Below are 17,201 nucleotides of genomic sequence, written 5' to 3' on the forward strand. Positions count from 1 at the left end.
CTTAATTAAGAGCTGCCACATTTCAAGTACCCAATAGCTCATGTGGCAAGTGGCTGTTCTGCCAGATAGCATAGATCTAGCTGATAGGGTTTGTAGTGAGGACTAAATGAGATTATATGTGAAAGCTGCTTGGCTGGACTGTTATGAATATTGCTACTATTATTGTTTATTATTCTTGCCAACAGAAAACATTCCCACATCCATGCGAGCATCTTTTTCACATCATTACCAACTCCTTGGACAGTAACCCAGGAGAGATTCTACATAGAACAAAGCCATAAGGACCCAGCTCTTCAAGACTGTTCACGTGGCCTCCGTAGTGAGAAAACCTGTGCATGCCATTTCTGTATGTATGCCCCTTTGTACTGTGGCTCTGCCATTTCTTCCATCAACAGGTGGAATCTCTTTCTCCACCTGTTGAGCCTAGGTGTGGCCATGGAACTTGCTTTGGCCAATGAGACATTAGAAAATGTGATACATGTAGAGATTTTAAAAATGCTTGCACAGTAGGCCTTGTTCTCAGTTGCTGCTAGAAACCCTCTGCCACCATGCCAGTGAGGCTAGACTAGCCTGTTGGGTGATTATTATGCAATACATGCCCCTAGCCAACACTCAGCTGACCACCAGACATATACGTGAGGACTTCTGAGGCCATCCGCCCCCAGCAAGGCTGGCCCAGATAAGCAAAGCCACCTAGCTGACCCAAAGAACCATGAGGAATAATAAATAATATTGTAAGCTACTAAGTTTGGGGATGTTTTGTTATGCAGCAGAAACTGACTGATACATCCTGACTCAAGGCTCAGAGATTCCTCTTACCTGGGAGGGTAGTAGGGATCAAAAGTGTGGCCATCTCCTGTACTAATTATACACGAAAGGTTTCCAATGTAAGGAGAGAGGAGCCATGTCAGGGAGATGGTGACATTGTCAAAGGTGAAACTCTCATTGGACACCGTCAGCTGTAGGCCTGCAGATCAAAAAGGAAAATGCTATATGCCATCACAAAGCAAAATGGCATGCTTCTGTTTAAAACATACTCTCTTCTATCCACCTGTCCTTTATCTTTAGGTGGGGCTTTTAAAATTTTTATAATTTTATTTTTACTTTTTTTAATGTTTATTTATTTTTGAAAGAGAGAGAGAGAGAGAGGCAGGGGAGGGGACGGGCAGAGAAAGAGGGAGACACAGAAGCTGAAGCAGGCTCCAGGCTCTCAACAGTCAGTACAGAGCCCGACATGGGGCTCGAACCCATAAACCATGAGATCATAACCTGAGCCAAAGTTGGACGCTTAAATGACTGAGCCACCCAGGCACCCCTGTTTTTACTTTTTAAAGTTCTTTTAAATTTTATCTTTCGTTCATAGGTAATACATGACCAAGGTACAGAATTTGAAATGTATAAAGGGTATAGAGTGAGAAGAAAGCCTCCCTCCCCTGTCATCCTGCAGTGTCCACAGAGGCAATCATTGTTACCAGTGTCCAGGGTCACCTTCCAGGGATACCTACACACATTCTAAGCACATACATACTTTTCTGTTCCTACAAACGGTTCATGCTGTGTTCACTATTTGGCATCTTCCTTTTTTTTTTTTTTTTTTTTTTTTTCCCACCTAGTATATCTTGGAGATGGTTCTGTATAAACTCAGAAGTGCCTTGTTCTTTTTTTTTTTTTTAATTTTTTAACGTTTATTTGTTTTTGAGAGAGATAGAGAGACAGAACGTGAGCAGGAAAGGGGCAGAGAGAGAGAGGGAGACACAGAATCCGAAGCAGGTTCCAAGCTCTGAGCTGTCAGCACAGAGCCCCATGTGGGGCTCGAACCCACGAACTGTGAGATCATGACCTGAGCTGAAGTCACACACCCAACCAACTGAGCCACCCAGGTGCCCTTGCCTTGTTCTTTTTAATAGCTGCACAATGTACTCTAATTTATTTAACCAGGATTCTATTGATTGTCTAAATGTATTTCATCATGTTTAAAAAGACAAAAAAGCCAAGCACCTTTAGGAAGATCTACTTGGCTAAGGTGGCCAAAGATTCATTGTAAGCCATTTCGTGCACATTACATTTTACAAAACCTGAGCTTTCAAAACTGTTATGGAGGATCGGGAGGGGCATAGAATTTGCTGAGGCTTCACACAGCCCCGGGCTAATTTGCGCAGCAGAATCTTTCAGTTTCTGAGCACAAATGAAGAAGGAAAAGATAGAAGAAGCTGAATGCACATCAAAAGGACTTTCCAGAGCTAGTCGGAAAGTCTTCGTGGTCCTGATTCATAACTGCCTGAGGACACGCAGGCAGCAGCGAGGCCTTTCTGGGCACTGTGGCGGGGGGGCGGGGGGGCACGGCAGTGGGGGGACTGCCGGATAGAATCTCTCCCCTTACAAATCAGAAACACTGTCATTAGAGCACACCGGTTCACATGGGGGCAGGATATTTGAAATCAAAATTGGGGCAGAAAATTTGGTCCGGAGTCGCCAGACCAATACACCCCCTGGCCTAAGCGATGCATTTGTCCAATGACAGCCACACTGTGACTGGCAGATCTCCAAAGGGCACCCTTTGTCCATTAGCAAAACCACCAACCGGAAAGCACTGCCAAAACACGTGGCCTCTTCTTCCCAGAAAATAGAATGAAGACGTCCGGCTCCCTCTTACTCCACCCAGGTATCTCCAAGACACTAATGGCGCTGGTAAAACTTGTCCCCTTCTCTCTGTAGTACCCCCCCCTTCTACACCCATGGACCCTGCTGTCCTGGATCGTCCCTGGGGACCCCAACATTCCCTGACTCGCTCTTCCCCTTCAGAGCTCCCTGCACTGTCAACTCATGTTCTCAGTGGAAAGTGTGTTGTGACTGATTCCCTGGACGGTGGCAGAACGTTGCCTTAGGGGGAAGCAGAGCTCTCATACACGGTTAGTAGGCGTGCAAATCAGCGCGGCCACTTTGGAGTGTAATTTAGCAGCATCTTTGAACATGTAAGGTGCACATACCCTGTGACCCAGCATTCCCTGTACTAGGGACCTCTCCTCTAAACAGAATCTGGCACATGTCAAGATATACACATGAGAATGAGTGCTGCAGGGTGCACCTAACAACAGAAAATCTGAAGCAGCCTAAGTGTCCGTCAACAGGGGACTGGTTCAATAAATTTTGACATGATCTTATGATGGGATACTATGCAGTCATTAAAAGAATAAGGTAGTGACTTGGAGAGATGTCCAGAATATATTATTAAGTAAAAAAAAAAAAAAATTGAGCTGTAAACTAATATATTTTAAATGATTATAACTTATGTATCTACACTCATACACAGCCATGTCTGAAAACAGTTTAAAAAGCAGGGAAGAGGGGCACCCAGGTGGCTTAGTCAGTTAAACATCCAGCTCTTATCTCGGCTCAGGTCACGATCTCACGTTTCATGAGATCAAGTCCCATGTTGGGCTCTGTGCTGACAGCTCGGAACCTGCTTGGGATTCTCTCTCCCCCCTCCCCGCTCTACCCTGTCCCCACTCATTCTCTCTCTGTCTCTCTCATAAATAAATAAACGTTAAAAAAAATAAAGAGCAGGGAAGAACTTATAGTAAACATTTAACAGTGGTTTCCTTAGGAGGGGTAGGACCGGAGAATTGAAGGGAGGAATTCTTTCTTGATTTATGACAGTTTTATAAATTGTGATTATACCTGTTGTTTTTAGATCTTTCAAGTTTTTAAAACTTCATGTGCGATCTAAAATGCAGCCTACGGGCAGGGCAGGGCGGTGACCCAGGTGGGTGTGGGGTCGGGGAGTGAGACATCTTTTGGCTTTCTTCTGTCAAGCAATGCTGGCCTTATCTGATGTGTTTGTTGGGCCACTCCAGGAAACTGAACTTCTGGCTTGATGGCTCATTTCTGCAACAGGAGCCTCAGACTCTTTACCCCAAGAGGCCAAGCCGGGTGGGGAGGTCAGGCTGCAGGGCACGAGTGGTGGGTGAGGAAGTCTTAGTACACAGATCGACGCCCAGGGGTGTCTGCTCCCAGTGCTCCAAGTGGGGCTGGACCTGGTGTGGAAATCGGGAATTCCCATGGCTAGGCAAGCTGGGGACTCACCTTCCTGGCACTCGTACTGCACCCACAGGTAGCTGCCCTGGGTGGGGCACAGGTCTCCAAAGTAGGTCCCATCTGCGGCCACCTGGCACACCTGCAGCCCCTGGCACTGGCCTGGGAAGTGCCCGAATCCCAGAAGGAGCAGGAACAGCAGGAAGGACAGAAAGGGACAGGTTCAGACAGAGATGAATGGCCTCTCATTCATTCATTCACCCACCTTCCACCCCACAAATATCTGCTGGTGTCCACTGAAGACCAGGCAGGGGCCGAGGTCCTAGGGGGAGAGAGAAGTAGGATTCTTTCTCTCAAGCAGCTCAGGGGCCAGCACAGGGGTTCTCAAATCTTAGAATATGCCAGAATCTTCTGGAAGGCTCTGGAAGATAGAGATTTCCAGGTCCCACCCCCAGTACTTCTGATTCAGTGGGTGTAGATGTCAGCTTAAGAATTTCCTTAGAATTTCTAGAGGCACCTGGGTGGCTCAGTTGGTTAAGCATCCGAATTCAGCTCAGGTCATGATCTCACAGTTAGTGAGTTCAAGCCCCAAATCGGTCTTACTGCTGTCAATATAGAGCCTGCTTCAGATTCTCTGTCCCCCTTTCTCTGCCTGTCCCCTGCTGACTGACACACTCTCTCTCTCTCTCTCTCTCTTTCCTTCCCTCACTCCCTCCCTCTCTCAAAAATGAGTAAACATTTATGAAAAACTGTTTACTTTTCGAACAAGCTCCCAAGTGATGTTGATGCTGCTGGCCCTGGCACCCCACTTTGAGAACCACTGGTCCAGTAGCATCCAGTCACATGGCCTGAAGTAGGAACTTTCATCCTGAGAACTGGCAAAGAGGGAAAAGATGAGGAATCCTGTCCAGGTGCCCACAGGAAGGAGAAGTGTGGAGAGCCCAGGCCAGAAACTTCAGGTCACCTGCCGTCTCTCCCTCCTGCCCATGCAGATGAGTTACATGCCTACACAGAAGCCTGGGAGGAGCGACAGGTAGGTGAGGTGCCCCAGGATGTAGGAATGAGTTCCCATTTCCCGCTGGCTGTCAGCTGGATCCGCCCTTAGCTCTAAGAGGCCATTTTCCAGTCCTTGCACGTGGCCCTCCATTGTTATCTCAGAGCCAGCAATAGGGTATCAGACCTGTCTCACACTTAAACTCTGATTTCTCCATTGGCCACATCTCTTTTCTGCCTTTAGCCAGAGAAGGTTCTTTGCTTTTAACGGATCATGTGGTTAAATTGTGCCCACTTGGATAATCCAGATTAGGAACCGTAACTACATCTGCAAAGCCCCTTTGCCGTGCAAATTAACACATTCACAGGCAAGGTATCCCATCACACCCAGAGCCCCAGGGATTAGGATGGCAAATCTTGGGGGCCATACTTCTGCCTTCCCCAGACAGGAGGACATAAGAGGGCAGAGGGCTTTTTATCCTGTGTTTTCATCCTCTCTCTGACTGCAGCTCCCTCTGAATAGGCCCTCCCTCATGGACCTCGCTCCCACAGGGCAGCCTCCACCATGATTCTAGCCCTTGTGGGATGGCCCTCACTTCTGGTTTTGGTGAGACCATCCACTCAGGTTGTCCCTCTGGCCCTTAGGGGTAGTGGTGACTTTCCGCGGCTGCTTGTGTCAGGGTGGTATCATTATCCCCTGTTTGACTTCTCAGCACTTCCATGACTGGGCAACCAGCTCCCTGCATTAAATTCCCTCTGTTGAAAGACCTAACATGATTTCTGTTTTTCTAATGGGACTCGGCTTGATATACCCCTCAGAGTTCTTTGCCCCTACTATGTGCATCCACAGCCGTGTACTTCACTGTCCAAGAGAATGGGAGCATTTTGTTTTGTTTTTGTTCACTGCTGTATCTCCAGCACACAGAACAGTACCCAGCACCTAGCAGGTACAAAATGAGTTTTGCATGAGTAAATCCAAAGCACCTTTGCTCTCTTCTGTTATGGCATGGAGCACAGTGCTAGGCCGTTGCTTGTATTCATTATCTGTCTCCCCATTAGACTGCAAGCTCTTTGAAAAACAAACTGTTTGATTCATCCCTTTATCCACAGAGCCCAGGATAGAGCATGGTATGAGATTGGGCTGAACGAATGTTTACTGACCAACTGGCTGAATGAATGAGTGAGCCTGCCACTTAGATACAAACGGATCCCCCCAGACCCTGCCCACATCTGTTCCTCTGACCTCTCCCAAGAGGATGCAGGGTTCCCCTCCAATTGCTCTCTGGGGTGTGGCTGCAAGGTTTGGAAACTTGCATTTGGGCCTTTGGGGAAATAGACCATTCAGCTCCCTCCACACCTCCATGAGGGAGGCACATCTGTCAGCCCATCCAGCCCAGGCCTTTCCCGCTCAGAGGGGCCACAGCCTCAGGAAGGCCAGAGCAACAAGGAGAGTGAGTGGGAGTCACATGGTTGATGTCAGTATTTCCTTCCCCCACACCTGCCCCGGGGGGCCAGGGACAGTGCAGGCCAGACGTGGGGGGAGAAGAGCAAGTCGCTCTCCAGGGAGAGGGAGCATCTTCCCCAAGTCGGGGACGAGGCCGCTTGGCAGGTTCTGAGAATACAGGGCATTCCTCCTGGAATCTTCACAGGGCCTTTGGGTGGAGGCAGAGGCCCTCAGGGAATTGCCGAGAGACATATGTGGGGAGACTCAGCCTGAGGCCCCAGAGCTCCCAGCTTGGGCACAGACTATTGTGTCCTCACTTGGCCAAGAAAGCAACAGACCGTATGCCTTTCCGGGACCCTGCAGGCCCAACACTAATAACAGCAGAGAGGAGGGGAATCCCTACGTCCTGGACGATAAAGTTTTCTAAGACCTTTGTGTCTGCCAGGAGGGTGCAGGGAGCCCCTGTAATTTCTGAAACTGAGCCCTTGTCACCAGGCAAATGCAGCTCACAGGCAGATTTAATGTGATTTAGAGAAACAAGGCCATAGAGAAACTCTCCCACATGGACAAGAGATGCCACCACGACTGTGTGTTTCAGCATTATTCACAATAGCCAGGGATTAGGACACAACCCATTCAACTCTCAACAGAGAAAGAGGTGAATTATGGTGTAGTTATACAATAGATGAAACAAACTGGTATGTGTATCACTGTGGATAATACAAAATTCAAAGTCACGTCATTTTTGTAATGAGGAGACATTAAGCAAATATGGAATAATGTCATCAGGATTTAACAACAATGGGTAGGAGGTCTATGGGAATTCACCAAAATATTTTTTTAAGTTTATTTATTTTGAGAGAGAGAGGGAGAGCACATGTACACACACACACACACACACACACACACACACACACGTATGTGTGAGTGGGGGAGGGGCAGAGAGAAAGAATGTCAGTCAGGCTTCTCAATGTCTGCCCAGAGCCTAATGCAGGGCTCGAACCCACGAACCGTGAGATCATGACCTGAGCTGAAACCAAAAGTAGGGTGCTCAACTAACTGAGCTACCCCGGTACCCCAAAATGCTTTTATTGTCTATATGTTTGGAGTATTTAGAAATTTTTAAAAATTACATAAGAAAAAGAAAGCGGGACGCCTGGGTGGCTCAGTCAGTTCAACATCTGATTCTTGATTTCCACTCAGGTCATGATCTCATGATTCATGAGTTTGAGCCTCAAGTCAGGCTCTGCCTTGACAATACAGAACCTGCTGAGGATTCTCTGTCTCCCTCTCTCTCTGCTCATTCGTACACATTCTGTCTCTCTCAAAAATAAAGAAATAAACAATTTTTTTTTAAGAAAGAAGGTGGGGTTCCTGGGGGCTCAGGTGGTTAAGCATCCAACTTTGGCTCAGGTCATGATGGTTTTTAAGTTTGAGCCCCACATAGGACTCTCTGCTGTCAGTGCAGAGCCTGCTTTGGATCCTCTGTTCACCTCTCTCTCCCCCTCCCCAGCTCATTCTCAATCTCTCTCTCTCTCAAAAATAAAATGAACATTAAAAAAAAAAAGCAAGCAAGCAAGCAATGTTTCTTGCGACCAAGTGGAGTGGGGAGCAGAATGCCCCCCTGGCCCGCAGGGGAGGGTGTGGCATTGGGTGAGGAGGCGAGCCCTGGCCCCCTTGCTTCCCTGCATGGTGCTGTGGGCAGAGACGGCCCCATTTTCCTAATGTTGGAGGCCCAAGGTCAGATGTGAAGATGGTTCAAGCCTTCCAAAACCCTTTGCTAGGCATGGGGCACCATGAGCTGCCTTGCCCCCACAGCCAGAGCTGTCCTTGGGGCCTACCTGCCACTTCGTCCTTGACGCTGAGCCAGCCGCATCCCTCCTCCAGGTCCGAGGGCCGCGCAGCATCCTGGATGCAGTAATGGGGAGTTTGGCGCCCGTAGAAGGCATCCTGGATCTGGATGACTTCCCCTGAGCCACAGTGCATGGTGGCATTGAGGCCGTCACAGGCCAGACTCTGGCCAACGCCTGTGACAAAGGGAAGGCAACACTTAGGGGGAAATCATGGTCACGGTTGGGCAAGTGCCTGGCTGACGGGGAGGGGAAGGGTGTCGGAGGTGAGGGCTGAGGTGGAGGGACCCGGCAGGAGTGAGAAATAGACGGGGGCGGGCGTGGGAGTGGCTCTGGAGCCAGACTGCCTGGGCTCAGGTGCCACCAGCCACACACTGGCTTTGTGCTCTGCAAATGCCTTAGCTTCTCTGCGCCCCTCAGCACAGGGGAGTGTCCGTACTGCACCCGCACAGGGTCTTTAAGAGGATTACGTGAGTTCATACATGCAGAGTAAGAGCTGTAAGTGGCAACTTGAGTCTTTTCTGAAAACAATGCCTGGTTCGTCACAGATGCTAAACAAGCACCTGTTGAATGAATGAGTGACTTGGGTGCATCTTCCTACCAATCCTAGAAGCTGGGCGACTGTCCTCCCCGGTAGGAACATCAGGCTCAGGGGGGCCGCTGTGCCGAGACACCCTCCCCCACCCCACCGCCTCCAGCCCGGCTTCTGGCATGTGGTCTACATTCAGTGAACGTTTGTTGGAAAACAATGACTTGGCTCAGGTGAGCACAGCCAGAAAGGAAACTCTGGATCCAAACTCCGGCCCATCTGCCTGGTGGGAACACCACAGGGTAGAGGATGAGACCAAAAATCTGTGTTAGTTTCCTACAGCTGCTCTCTGTACAAATTACCACCAAATTCATGGCTGAAAACAGTGCAAATCTATCATCCTCTAGTTATAAAGGTCACAAGTCCAAAGTGGGTCTTCCTGGGCTAGTATCAAGGTGTGGACTTCACTCCTTCTGGTGCCTCCAGGGGACAGTCTGCTCCCGAGCCTTTTCCAGAGGAGCTACAGTTGTTGGACTGTGACCCCTTCTTCCCTTTCCAAAGCTGGCAGCAGCCAGCATCTGCCAGTCTCTCTCTGACCACAGGCAAACCTGGGTTCAGGTCTTACCATGGTCACTTCCCAGCTGTGTGGTCTTGGGCAAGGAGCTTACCCTTTCTGAGCCCCACTGTTCTTAGCTTTATCACAGGCCTCGCCTCAAACAGCAGAGGCGCTTCTATTATGAATAAACGCACGCGAGTCTGTTCTTGGAAGTGCTGCTTGGTGTGTGTTAGCTGTTCATGATGTGACCTTGTACCAGTGGCTCCAAGGCCCTGGGGCTGACAGATTCTGAGACAGGTTCTTGAGTTGGGGTGCACAAGGGGGCGAGGCACTGGGGAGCTGTGATAAAAAGAGAGGGAAGTTGTATGACCCATAGGTCCCCGAAGCTCCAAGTTTCCAAAATCGGCCAGGCTGGAGAAGTGAACCCTACATGGCACCTGTTTAAAACCAGATGGGGGAAAGGAGGCACGGGGCCTGTAAGTGCCCAAATCCAGAATGGGCCCCCAGGAGCTGGGGTTCTTCACTGACGGGCTTGGGGATACGGAAGGGGCTGAGCCCAGGAAGCCTGGAAGCTTCCCTTAAGCCTCGCTTGAAAGTCAGGGGAACATGGGGTAGCTCAGTTCCAAGACCAGGCCCCTATGCCAGGGTCCCTGCATGGCATGCAGGACCCATCGTGGGGCCATGGGTCACTCATGCCGGGGCTCTTACACGGAGTCCCCAGGGAGGAGTTCCCAGGGCACAAAGGGGGTCAACCATGGACAGCAGCTGGAAAGGACACAAGAACGGAGTGCGGGGACGTTCAGGAGTCAGGGAGGGTGAGCACCGGAGGCTCAGACCCGGCCGGCCAGGGCGGTAGTCGTCAAGGGTGAGTGAGACCAACCTCCTGGGACCATGTCTCCTTTTAGGAAGACTGGAAAGGAGAGTAAGTAGGGCTGGGTATTTGCCCCCAGATGCAGGTGTCTGAGAGTAAAAGAGGGATGCAGGGGAGGCTGGTAGGTAAGTGGACAGGGAGTCGGGGTTGTGAGCTGGGGAGATGAAATAAACACAGACACAGAAACTGGTGGGCATTTAAGGAGACGTGGAGACAGAGAGACCCAGGGACACCTGGAAAGAGAGAGAAACAGAGACACATGGAGGGGCACAAACACAGACACAGAGACAGGCGGGCATTTAAGGAGACGTGGAGACAGAGAGAGAGACCCAGGGACACTGGAAAGAGATAGAAACAGAGACACATAGAGGGGCACAGAGAGACAGAAGGAGGGAGACCCCACAACAGAGGCCAGCTCACCAAACTCGCAGATGAAGGCAGACGGCTGCGTGCAGTTGTCTGAGGCCACCCACCCAAAGGACGCGTCTCTCCCGATGTAACCACAGGCGTTGGGGGCAGGAGAGGCCTGCCCTCCGTGCCAGTGGCTGTAGCTCACGTTTGAGGTGTCCAGCCAGGTCCCCAGCCCTGGGATGGGAACACAAGCACCAGGACTTACAGACTCTCCTCCGGCCCTTTTTATGCACAGGGCTTGCCTCAGCTCAGCTCCTGGTGCTGCAGGAGGTGCCCGGTTAAGACCGACAGGCTGACGGCCTCTCTTTCCCGTGCCAACGAAGGGGAGTTGCTAGCTGTTACCTTTCAACACCCAGACGTAAGAATTCAACCTAGAAACCGGGGCGCCAAGTCAGGGAGCCCAGACAAAATAGTTTCATTAAGGACATGATGCTTGTAGCTCTGTCTTACCATAACCTAGAAAAGAACACAGAAGTGTGCCTCGGGACATTTGAAGGTGTTCCTTAGAGCAGCAGGGGCCCTTGTCAAACATATTTGGGCACACTCACTTAAAATGGAAATTTTCCTTATGTCCAGAACTCCTCAGCCCCATGAACACACTGATGTGACTCTTGAAGAAGTGTGTGTGTGTGTGTGTGTGTGTGTGTGTGTGTGTGTGTGTGTATAATACAGAGGCATTTCAAGGACACTAGAAATCTAGAAAACACTAAAAAGCAAATATTTAAAGACTCAAAAGTGTATTTATTCATTTTTTAAAATACATATGAATGGTTAAAAAATTTTTAGAGTGAAAAGAGGCATAAAATGAAAACATCACCCCCCTCCCAACCTATGGGTTACTCCCATTACTCTTACGTGTCTTGTGAATTGTTCCAGACTGAGTTTTATCCCTATATCAGCAACTCTGAGTGCCTGAAATCTACACAAATGCCATCATACTCCACATGACGCTCTGCTTCTTCTTAAATAACATTAAATATTGGGGGTTGTTACATGTCAGCCTACACAGATCTACCTCATTTTATGTAAAATGAGCCATGTGGTATCCCTTGGTGATTTCAAATAGACACAACTCCTTTAAATGTATAGGAAGTGGTGTTCAATATACAGAAATCCACAATTGCTACATCTACAAATCAAGAAACTATTCAATAGATATTGCCTGAAAATGAGTTTTAGAATTCAAATCCAGTGGCTATGAGTTTCCTAAAATGAGCGTTCCCAACTGCTCTCTCAGCCTTTCCATCCACTCTGGTATTAAGTGCTTAGCCCAGACCAAGTTACGCATTTCTGAAACCCAGCAGCTTCAACAGGACAATGTGATGTGGCAGGCTGCTGACGCAAGAGGAAGTCCTCTCGCAGTGTTCTCTTGAGCCAACCATTTTCTCCCCCTGGACTTCATTTTCCCATCCACAAAATATGAGTAGCAATGTATACCTCGTGGGACAGGTGCAAAAATTGAATACAAATGTTCATTTGTCCATTCTCTGCTATGTACAGGCACTGGGAAAAGAAAAGTGGCCAGAATGTGGTTCTTTCCCTCGAGGAGTTCACTGTCTAGGAAGGAAGACAGACATCTAAAAACTTAAAGTCATGCCAAAAATACCCTCACAGAGGTGTGGACAAGCCCTACAGGTGCATAGAAGACTCAGCAGACCGTGCTGGGGTTGGAGGAAGTTGCCCTCACAGAGTCAAAGGTAAGTAAGGGTTTCTAGGAGGACCATTAAAACGAGACCATCGAATGTGAATGGGGTGGTGCCAAGCTCTTAACCTGCCTACTCTCATAAGAAATGGGGAAAGCCACATGGAGGTGCTTTGAAAATAGCTTAGTAATTATTTCCTGACACTCTGTTGCCTCATCTGTAAAACAGAACCAACAATATCATCTCACTGGTTATTGTAGGGATTCGAGGTGATAACAGGCAAGCAGTACTAAGGATAGTGCAGGGCACTATTCTAGCAAGAACTGAAGAAGCCATAGCTAATATTATTATTAGATACATTCAAACAAATGAATGTTTCCAGAGTGTCCTCTACGCGTCGGATTCCGTGCTAGATACTGTACATGAATCATTTCATTTGATCCACAAAAGAGGAGGGTGTCCTTACCATGAGGAGTAGGATATACTACATTGTTCCATGCGGTTCCGGATTAAGAAGCAATGGTGAGAATTACGGCCACCAGCTTCCTGTGAAATACGGCTTCCACAGCACCTACCTTCTGTGGTTCCATTCCGAGCCAAGTTTCCTACAAGTCCAATCCACCATTCCCTGTCCTGGGAGATATGCTTCTGCAGAAACTTCTGGGTGTCCTCATCACGAATAAAGACCAAATGGCCCCCTTGCCCCTCGCACCAGCTCTGGGCACCGTAGAAGGTGTGGCTGAGAGGCACAAATTCATAGCAAGAGTCTTTGAAAGCCACTTGGCTCTTTGAGCAAAAGCTGCTTAGCGATTCTTCTGGCTTAGCGATTGCAGCCCTAAACCTCAGAGCAAGCCCCAAGAGGAGCAAGCCCACTGCATTCATCCTTGAACCACCACTGGAGCATCTGGATGGAGCTGGTGCTCAGGTCCTTCTTATGCTTGTGGCTCACAGCTGTCTGCCAGAGATCTTTCCTTCTCTCTTTGCATCCAATAATAGCTCCTACCTCTTATTTAAGAGACGAAAGGCTCAGGATGAATGTGTCTACATTTTTGCTTTCCCCAGCTCTTTGTTCAATGCCTGTTCCAAATCCAATTAATTTGCAAAACAGTCTTCAAGAGAAACATAAAGCCGCTATCTCACCTGTCTGCTTGTCATTCGATCAACTGTTAGCTTCTGATAACAATTCCTTGCTATTGGTTTGATGTTATTACCCTGGAGGGCCACATGTCTCACGAGAAGCCATCAGCATGTGAGAAGTATGTGATAAAAGAAAAATGGCAGGAAAGTGGGAGTGATGAGATGGTCAAGGAACCAAGTAGCACTCATCCGCAATCCTATTGTCCAGAGCGACAGCTGTGCCCACATGATAATCACATTCTCCCCAACGTGGCTTAAATCCTAATGGATATGTCTCCCCCTCTCTGCTTCATCACATTACCACTCATGCCTGTTGGAGAGTACAGATTTCCTACAAAATTGTTTTAGTATCATCATGAAAATAAGCGTTTAAAACCTCAGGCCTGCCCATCCTCACCCACTGCCTTAAACCCTCTAGTGGGTGTCCATGGTCTATGGATCGAGTTCAAGCTTCTCAGCTTTGTATACAAGGCTCTGTATGAATTGGCCAGTGACCATATTTCCAAACACACTCCCCAAATGTGGGGAAACAGACTCACTCGTTGCATGGGAGTGTAAATTGGTACAACCTCCATTATGGGCAGTTTGGTGATATCTATAAAAATTTTATTTATTATTTTTTGATATTTTTAAAACTAATCTCTATAGCCACTGTGGGGCTCTAACTTAAAACCCTGAAATCAAGACTCACATGCGTTACTGATTGAGGCAGCCAGACATCCCAATATCTCCCAAAGTTTTAAAAGTACAAGCTCTATAATGTAGCAGTTCAACTTCTAGGAAGTTTACCTACAAATAAATTCATACATGCACAAAATCTCATACATATAAAGTTATTTATTGCAGAATTTTTTAAGAAGGAAAAATTGGAAGCAACCTAAATGTTCATTGATAGGAAAGTGGTCAACAAAATGTGGTACGTCCTCTATACCCACATACAAAAAATGATCAAATTGTTTATATACAAATTTAGAAGGATATCTAAGATTTTTGCTAATATTAAAAGCAACGTATGAGACATTGTTGATGGTCCAATCCTATTTTTTTAATTTTTAAAATTTCTTATTTTGAGAGAGAGAGAGAGAGCACGAGCGAGCTCTCTCGCATGTGTGTCGGTAGGGGGAGGAGCAGAGAGAGAGGACGGAGAGAATCCCAAGAAGGCTCTGTGATGTCAGCACAGAACCCAATGTGGGGCTCAATCCCACCAACCATGAGATCATGACCTGAGCCAAAATCAAGAGACGCTTAGTTGACTGAGCCACCCAGGTGCCCCAATGGTCCAATCCTATTTGCACAAAAACATCTATGAAGATTTGTTTGTATGTGTTGAATGCATCTCATAAAGGTCTTACGAGAGCCTGGCAGTAGTGATTGCTTGGGTCAGGGGCTGGGGGAGCTAGGTGAGTGGGAGACAGAGGAAAGAGCAAGACTTTTGTTTCATTGGCCACATTTTTGAAACTTTTCTATCTTGTACCATGTGGTGAATATCTTACCTGTTCAAAAATAATAACTTCTTTTTTAAAAAAATCTCAGGGCAGGGTGCCTGGTGGCTCAGTTGATGGAGCATCTGACTCTTGATTTCGGCTCAGGTCATGATCCCAGGGTGGTGGGATTGAGCCCTGTGTTGGGCGTTCACTCTCTCGTGCGCGCTCACCCTCTGCTCCTCTCCCCTCCTCCTACCTCTCTAAAATAAAAACTTTTTTTTTTAAATCTCATGGGCCCATCATCCCCCATTAGGTCAAAGTCACACACAGCTCTTTCTAACTATCCTGGTTCACTGCTAGCAACCTTGCTTCATACCTCTGTGTGCCTGTGTTCTTCCCTCTGCCAGGAGCCCTTTTCTCTCAGTCCTGCCCTGTCCACCTTTGATACTCTACTCAAAGGTCGGTTCCTTTGTGGATTTTGTAGAACTTGCCCCACATAATATTCCTCTCTCCTCTGAGTTTCATTTTTCTTTTTTTGTTGATAAACACTTAACACACGGTTCACATCCCATACAACCCACCCATTTAAAACTTCCAGGTCAGTGGTTTGTAGTATATCCACAAAGTTGTGCAACCTTCATCATGACCAATTTTAGAAAATTTTCATGACCCCAAAAGGAAACCCTTCACCTGCTGGCATTCACCCCCAGCCCTCCCTCCTGCCAGCTCCTGACAACCACTAATCTCCTTCCTGGCTCTGTGGATTTGCCTACTCTGGACGCTTCATATAAACAGAATCACATAATATGTGGTCTTTGTGACTGGCTCTGTTAGCATAGTGTCTTCAACGTTCATCCATCTTGTAGCACAGATCATTATTCCACTACTTCACCCCTCCCTTCCTTTTTTGGCACTCAGTAAAAGTTTATAGAATAACTGTTCGATGAAGAGTTTTCCATAACTAATATATTCCCCACCTTAGCTCCTTGTTTGCCGAGTAATGTTTGAGGAATGTTTGTTGTTCATGATAACTTTCAAAGTTAACTGAGTTTGACAAAATTACTAAGTCCCATCAGTGGTGGGAAAAATTGTTTTAACTACTAACACCAGAGTTCCTCTTGGGAGCTCTTTCTCTTTGGAGATATATCTATATAGGCCATTTGGGTTGGGACAGGGGAGATGCCAAGGGTATGGTTTATACTGTTAACAATAAAACACAGTACTGGATGACGGGTCTGTATAAGAAGTTAGTGATTTGAAACTGGAGAGGGACGTTTGCAATGTGGTGGGACTCTAGAACCTTCAAAACAGGTATTAGGCAAATAGTTTCTTGCAGCAGAGTGGCCAAAGACTGTAGAGAACCACAGGTGTCTATTATCTGGCTTTAAATTATTCACCTGCTCTGACATAATTCATCTTTTTTCCCCCCTCCATTCCCTTCTCCCTCAGTCCTTGGCAAGCACTATTTTCTGTCTGTATGGATTTACAAATTCTGGGAATTTCATATAAATAGAATTGTACAATATGTGGCCTTTTGTGTCTAGCTTCTTTCACTCAGTATAATGTTTTCAAGGGTCATCCACGTTGGAGCATGCATTATTAGCTCTTTATTCCTTTTTATAGCTAAATAATGTCCCATGTATAGATACACTACAATTTGCTTATCCAATCATCCGTTGATGGACATTTAGGTTGTTTTATTCTATGAGTTTCTTGCAGGAAAGGGATAATATTTCTTAATCTCTGTCCATCGCATGACTGGCACACAGTAGGACTCAATGAACATTTGCCAGCCTGGTCCCATATTCCACGTCCTTGTGTGTTGGGGGAGGTTGAGAGGCTATGACTGCTGGTTGACCCATGAACGGGACCCAGGCAATCAGAAGATCCTCACCCCTGCCCTGTCCTTGAAATGAACATTCTGTTTGCCTTCCTGGCTCCCAGAAGCTGTCCCGAGGACACAGCCTTGAGATAGTGATGTGGTGTTGAAATCATCTGGACAGTATATATAACTGAACCCAGTTAAAGCCCCTATATAAACTTTTAAGACTTGGCCAGCGAGTACAGAGATCTACTTGTCTTGTAGCACCCAAGACAAGGCTTGTGTGTTAAGTTCTCTTGCTTATTAAACCTGCCACCTACCAACCTGGGGTGATCTGCTTTTTCTTCGGTCTCTCCCTGCTCTATGTGTCCAGAGGCCAGTTTTCAAACCAACACTGAGACTGACCCATGGCCCCTGTCGCTTTCTCCAGAAGCCCTTCCAAGCCCTCTGGAGTATCCCTGCCAGACAGAGCCCAGGGCAGGACTCGAT

General features: G+C 47.5%; 2 protein-coding genes across 4 annotated transcripts in view; one reads left to right on the plus strand and one right to left on the minus strand.

Annotated features, from left to right (window-relative positions):
- Positions 1–13,211, minus strand: part of LOC102960252 (polycystic kidney disease protein 1-like 2) — a 66,962-nt gene extending 53,751 nt beyond the window's left edge. The window contains exons 1-5 of the mRNA XM_042969282.1: positions 12,905–13,211; positions 10,696–10,860; positions 8,311–8,496; positions 4,084–4,194; positions 820–967 (exon numbers count right to left, since the gene is read on the minus strand). Of these exons, the coding sequence (XP_042825216.1) occupies positions 820–967; positions 4,084–4,194; positions 8,311–8,496; positions 10,696–10,860; positions 12,905–13,211 (917 nt within the window). The remainder of the gene's footprint in view (positions 1–819; positions 968–4,083; positions 4,195–8,310; positions 8,497–10,695; positions 10,861–12,904) is intronic.
- Positions 1–17,201, plus strand: part of BCO1 (beta-carotene oxygenase 1) — a 156,900-nt gene that overhangs the window by 86,909 nt on the left and 52,790 nt on the right. For all 3 annotated transcript variants that reach the window (XM_042969286.1, XM_042969287.1, XM_042969288.1), the window contains 2 exons: positions 186–346; positions 12,187–12,383. The gene's annotated coding sequence lies outside the window, so the exon portion shown is untranslated. The remainder of the gene's footprint in view (positions 1–185; positions 347–12,186; positions 12,384–17,201) is intronic.

Source organism: Panthera tigris, chromosome E2 (genome assembly GCF_018350195.1).
Source record: "Panthera tigris isolate Pti1 chromosome E2, P.tigris_Pti1_mat1.1, whole genome shotgun sequence".
Classification (NCBI taxonomy): domain Eukaryota; kingdom Metazoa; phylum Chordata; class Mammalia; order Carnivora; family Felidae; genus Panthera; species Panthera tigris.